Source organism: Primulina eburnea, chromosome 6 (genome assembly GCF_022965805.1).
Source record: "Primulina eburnea isolate SZY01 chromosome 6, ASM2296580v1, whole genome shotgun sequence".
Taxonomy (NCBI): Eukaryota; Viridiplantae; Streptophyta; class Magnoliopsida; order Lamiales; family Gesneriaceae; genus Primulina; species Primulina eburnea.
Window position 1 is genome coordinate 31,565,053 of NC_133106.1, and position 6,000 is coordinate 31,571,052.

Genomic DNA, 6,000 nt, shown 5'->3' on the forward strand with positions numbered 1-6,000 from the left:
CAGCGGAGGTACAGAAACCTCGCCTCCCTCATGATCCTCCGTGAAAACCGTGTCTTTCAATTTACCCTCATCGTCTGCAATTAATCCACGGCCACCATCTGATACCGATGGAGGAGTAGAACTGTAGAAGTGTAGAACCCATTTGGAGGGGTACTCCAAGAAAACACAGCAGAATCAGAAGGATCTCCACCAGTCCTATGGAATCCATAAGAGCATCCTACCAACGGATGGCAATGAAATGTTTACAAGCAGCTGTGGTACATATGGAATCCGGCCGGCATCCGTTTTTGGGATCTGGATAAGACGTATGATATCCATGACAGAATCATTTTTAAAGCAATTAAAATTTTTACTCCTTTAAAATGAGATGGCAAAAAATTGGACCTTATAATTAGAATTTTAACCAGACTATGTATAGAATTATTTGAAAATAATGTGATATATTCAAAAACAGCTCTATTTTCTCTTTTTCTTTTTTTAATTAAAAAAACTCGATTCCATGGGTATCGGTCTCTATTTGTTGGATAGAATGTATCATCCTCCGTTTGGTACGTGTGATATGATAAGTAAATGATTAATAATTAGAGTGATTAAAAAAATGAGATATATGGATTAAAAGTGTGGTTGGATAAATAACATGGTGTTTGGTATGATTTTAAAATGATGAATTAATTTTGTAAATTTTATTGTAATGACCAAAATGACACAAATACTAATTATATATATATTATTTTAAAATAATTGGATAGATAATTAAACATTTATAATTATAATTTACATTTATTAAAATTAATTTAAATATATTTATTAGAAATAAATTTGTAAATATGTGTTTACTTTAATAATTAAAATAGTGATAATATTTTAAATATTAATTTTATTGTTTAATAAATTTTAGTGATAATTACAATATTATTATTTTTAAAATAATTGAAAATAATAAAAATATATGAAATTAATTTATAAAAAATATAATAAAACTTTAAATATTATATTAATTATTAAATTTCACTAATTTAATTTTCATATTATATTGAAGAAGACAATTCAAGGGTATTATGATCAATATACAATCTTATCATGATCACTATTCAAGAATTATACATTATCACACCTTTGAGGAGGATATTTAATCACACAAATAACATGATTAGTGAGGGCTTTCAATCATAATCAAGGGCTTGAAGACTAAATAAAAAATGAAACAAACAAAAGATAAGGAATGATTATTTAATAATCATTCTCTTATCATGGCTATCAAACATAGCCTTAGTAATAGTTGATGATATACAATTTTAATAACACAAAAACTCTCGTGAAACGATATCACGAGTCAATTTTATGAGACAGATATTCTATTTTGATCAAAAAATTTATTATTTTTTATGTCATAAGTATTGATTTTTATTATAAATTGTGTGATTAACTCATCTCACGAATAAAGTTCTATCACAACATCTCACAAAATACATAATCTTTTAATAAACTAGGATTACATTTTTTTCCCAATAAAATTCGACAACATATTTGTGTGTCGGAGAGAATGTAGTGTGTGAGTAGTGATAGTTAAGAATTAAGATATAATTACTAGTTTGAGAATGGAGATGTGAGTGATTAGGGCTGTTTTCAAGAGTGATTAAGGCCCACTACATCTGAAAAAGATAGGCCCAGTAGCTCATACACGTGGGTTAGTTCGGAAATAAAAAATAGTCGATAAGACAATATAATGTTTAGTAAGGACAATGTTTTTTAAAAATATTTTATAATAAAAAAAATTCTCTAAATTAGTTTTATTATAGTGTCAACTGTCAATAATAAAAAAAAATTTCTCTAAATTAGTTTTATTATAGTGTCCACTGTCAATCATGATATTACAATGCTATTTTCAACATTGTACTACTATTATTTACCGTATATATCTATATGTTTACATAAATTTATATCATCAAATTAAATTAGTTGCAGCTAATTAAATTTGAAGCCATTCGATTTGATGCCCTAAAATTCGATATCGACGGTGAAAACACTCTATTCGAAACAACACAAAGTATATAATTTATCAAAAAATTTCCCAAAAGTATTGAAATGAATCCAAACTCAAGGCATAGAGAATATGCCCTAATAATTTTGAGAACTTATTCTATTATTTTTATTATTTGTCAATATGGGTGAAACTTCCATAGCAACCAAATTTTTTTTACTAATTCTAGACCAATTGTTGTTCTCCAATACACTCGATCAAATAAGAGCTTATAAAATATTTTTAATTTAATTTGTCACGTTGATCTTTACAAATTAATTTAAAAGCTTTATTATTATATTACGAGAGAGTAGTAATATAAGTGATTAGATAAACGTCTTTTTTCTTAATTATGAAATTTAGAATTTAATGAAACATAAAAGAAAACTATATATATATATATATATATATACGATCTTTGAGATCGTCTTACACAAATTTTTGCTTAGAAAAAATTGATGATAATAAGAGGTTTTTTTCTAGCTAATGAAACAAAGAACACGGAGGTTGATTTAGAAGACCAAAATTCCAACGGACAAATATTGATTTGTGGATATCTCAATCGACCAGTCGAATATTCATCAATACGTTACTATGAAAACGTTTTTATGCTTTGAAACAAAGTACTACAATTCTCTCCCGTATTTGATATTTTTCCGACATATGTGACTTGTAAACTTTTTCCACATCATCGTTTTTAGGGAAATCTTGGAATGTATAGGTAATAGGGATATTCACTAAATATGTAAATCTACATTTCACATTCCATATGAAAATACAGTAAACTAATCAATGCATTTGAGAAATTCTCCCCTTGTAAAAATAAATAAATAAATCAGAAAATATACAAAAGTCGATCGCAAATAATTTATACGTGGCTTCACAGCTGATTCTCAAAGATGGGCTCCAAAAACTTACGGCCCGGATGGAGCTAAGCTGAGGTGCAAATCTAGCCCGAATGCATCATCCAGACTGCGCCCATCATCAGCTGTTGAAAATCTGCTCAAACAAGGCCCGTCTAATCTTCCTTTGCCGGACTTGATCTGTTGTTGGGGCCCAATGGTCGTTATGCTAGACTCCCCTGTGCCGCCGGCGCAAGATGAGTTCCCCCCACCCCTGCCACTTGTCGAAGGCGAAAACACACTGCTATGCGAAACCTGGAAGGATGGCGCAGCGCGTGGGACGTAAACCCACGAAGGAGACGCACCCACAGCGGCAGGGATCACCATGGAGCCGGCGGCTGGCAGAAGGTGCGACGGCGTAGCGAAGGCGGAGACCATAGGGTTACGCATGTACGAGACGGCGGCGTTTCGACTGGCCTGTAACTGTGCACGCTTGAGCTGCTGTCTTTCTTTCTTGTGAGCGTTTTGGTGGCCGCCCAAAGCCTGCGAGTTGGAGAATTCTCGGCAGCAGTATTGGCACTCGTACTTCCGGCTGTCGGACGACGGAAAAACGCCGGTTTCCGGCAGGGCTGAGGTGGATTTGATGGAGTCGACTTCTTGATGATCTTCTGCCACGTTGAAACCGAAGAGTTTCAAGCGGCCATTACTATTGCCTGTTGTGTGGTTGCATGTTTCTTTTCGATAATCAAGATGATCTGCCATGCTGTACATATACATACAGCTGCTATTCGTGTATGTATAGAAGATGAGTGGGTTGTGTTATCTATGGCAGATGAAAGGGAGACAGAAAGAGGAAGAAAATTGCTTGAGGTATGGATCGGGAAAGATTTGGCATCTGAGAGGGTATTTATACAAGTTTTAATGAATTTATATATTTTAGTATATAATAAGTAAGAGGTACGCTGATTATGAACAGATCTGATGATTTTTTTAGAATCCGATGGTGAAATTATGATAAAAGATTTGATTATTCTCATTTCAAGCATTACCTTTGTTTCGTTTTTCAACACCAAAAGAAAGAAGAAAGATAGCTCGAGATAAACATGGGGACCCAATGAAATTGCATCTGTCTTTGGGTCACCATCATTTTTATATTTTTGTCTCAAATTCATGTATGGGAACTTACTAGATTGCCATTGAATTCTTGATACCTTTGTTTTATCCATAAATGTACTTTCACCAAAAAAAGAGATGCATGAATATGGGAGGGCAATGACCAAATTTAATTTGCTATTTTTGTGCGTAATTAATAATTAGTGGAGTGTGGAGTGAGAGAATGCGATGCATGTGAAGTGGTTGAACTATCAAAAGATTAAGCTTTGCCTATTGTTTGGAGTAAGAAATCATGTCTTCCACCTCTTTCTTGTTCTTTCTTGTTAGCAAGTGCAATCAATAACACATCCATGAAGTCTTTCTTTTAGTCCAAAAGAGGAAAAAAAGTCTAATTTCATGTATATAATTTAAAAGAACATTCTTTTATTGATTCATAATAAAATAAATCGTCCCTTGTATTCCGAATTCGAGGCCTCCCTCTAAACTAGAAAGAAATGTCACATCTCAATCATCATTAATTGTTTACGTTAATCAATTAAACACTCGTGGTAGGATAAAAATTCCAAGGAAATCATTAAAAAAAGGTTTATTTGAAGTTGAAGATTTGGAAAATATCTTTTGAAATGAATATATAATAAAATTAAATAAGCTAGTAAACATGTTGTTTTGTCTTGTTTCATGTTAAAAACGTAGCTTTTAAAGAAGGCGGTGTTGTTTAATTAGTAATAATTGTCCAATAATCAATTAGTGAGTACGATATCCATCTGAAATTTATCAAAAGTTATACTAAAATTTATAACATATAAAAGTCCAACTCAAATCCTTTTAAATCTTACAGCCGTCACGTTTCGATTGCATTTACAGCAGAGACAATTATTATACCCCAACAATATCTCTTAATAATGGCAGTCTTTGCAATCAATTAGAATTACTCGTGATATTGGCTTTAATATCAATTGTAAATGTTGGTGATTGTGCAACTTAAATCTTTTTAAACTATATAATAGTCAGACCAAACGTCATATTTCGATGGATTTCCCAACAAAAAAAAAATATATTACAACTAACAAATTTCATTGGTTAAGTTGGTAGATATTTGCTAGACTTTATAATTTACTCAATCTAGGGATGGCAATGGGCTGGGGCGAGGGTGGGTTTGCCATCCCCATCCCCATCCCCGAATTCCATCCCCACCCTCATCCCCGTCCCCATCCCCGATTTTTCGGGTTCGGGGAAACTTCGGGGATCAACATCTCATCCCCGTCCCTATCCCCGTTTTAAAAATATTAATATGGCAAGACGATGATGGATTCGAAGATTTTCTCAAGCCAAAATTTATTATTATCTATTATTAGAGAGAATATTAATATTAATAACAATATCAATATTAATAATAATAATATTATTAATATTTTAAAAAACAATATTATTATTATTATATTATTAATATTAATAATACTATTATTTTATTATTGATATTATTTTCGGGGCGGGTTCGGGGATTTCGGGGATGGGGATAATAATCTCATACCCGTCCCGAACTATATCGGGGATTTAAAAAAATCCCCGAACCCGAAACCAAAACCGAAAAAATCGGGGATCTCCATCCCCATTTCGGGTTTTCCCCGCGGGGCCCCAAACCCGTGGGGAAAATTGCCATCCCTAACTCGATCCAATCCTTTTCCTTGCATTTTTCGTGAAGAAAAATGGATCATGGAAGAAATCTTGGCCTGGCCCCTTTAAATTTGCGTCTATTTGATCAACTCATGATGCATCGCTTGAATATTCACAGCTTCATACCCTACTTATTATTTATATTTATATTATCTACATACGAGTTGAAGACTTCTACACTAACTAATCCAGACGCCAAATTGTGAAGTAAAAGATATTGTCTATTTTTAGGCGTTGCTTTCTAATTAATTATATTATATATTTTTACTATATATAATAATAAAATAAGAAGCCATTATACTTATTTCTTGATATATCAATCAAATATATACGAGATGTTTATACTTTTGA

At 32.4% G+C, this 6,000-nt stretch overlaps 1 protein-coding gene across 1 annotated transcript; it reads right to left on the bottom strand.

The window, feature by feature from the left end:
- Nucleotides 1-2,753: 2,753 nt before the first annotated feature.
- LOC140833475 (zinc finger protein GIS3-like) lies at nucleotides 2,754-3,972 on the bottom strand. The gene has a single exon (XM_073197816.1). It carries the CDS (start codon nucleotides 3,637-3,639, stop codon nucleotides 2,935-2,937), a length of 705 nt encoding a protein of 234 aa, XP_073053917.1. The 5' UTR covers nucleotides 3,640-3,972; the 3' UTR covers nucleotides 2,754-2,934.
- Between the last annotated feature and the right edge of the window lie 2,028 nt (nucleotides 3,973-6,000).

What these genes read in the sequence shown, in the direction of transcription:
- LOC140833475 (XM_073197816.1), bottom strand. Translation starts at nt 3,639, where the DNA reads ATGTATATGTACAGCATGGCAGATCATCTTGATTATCGAAAAGAAACA.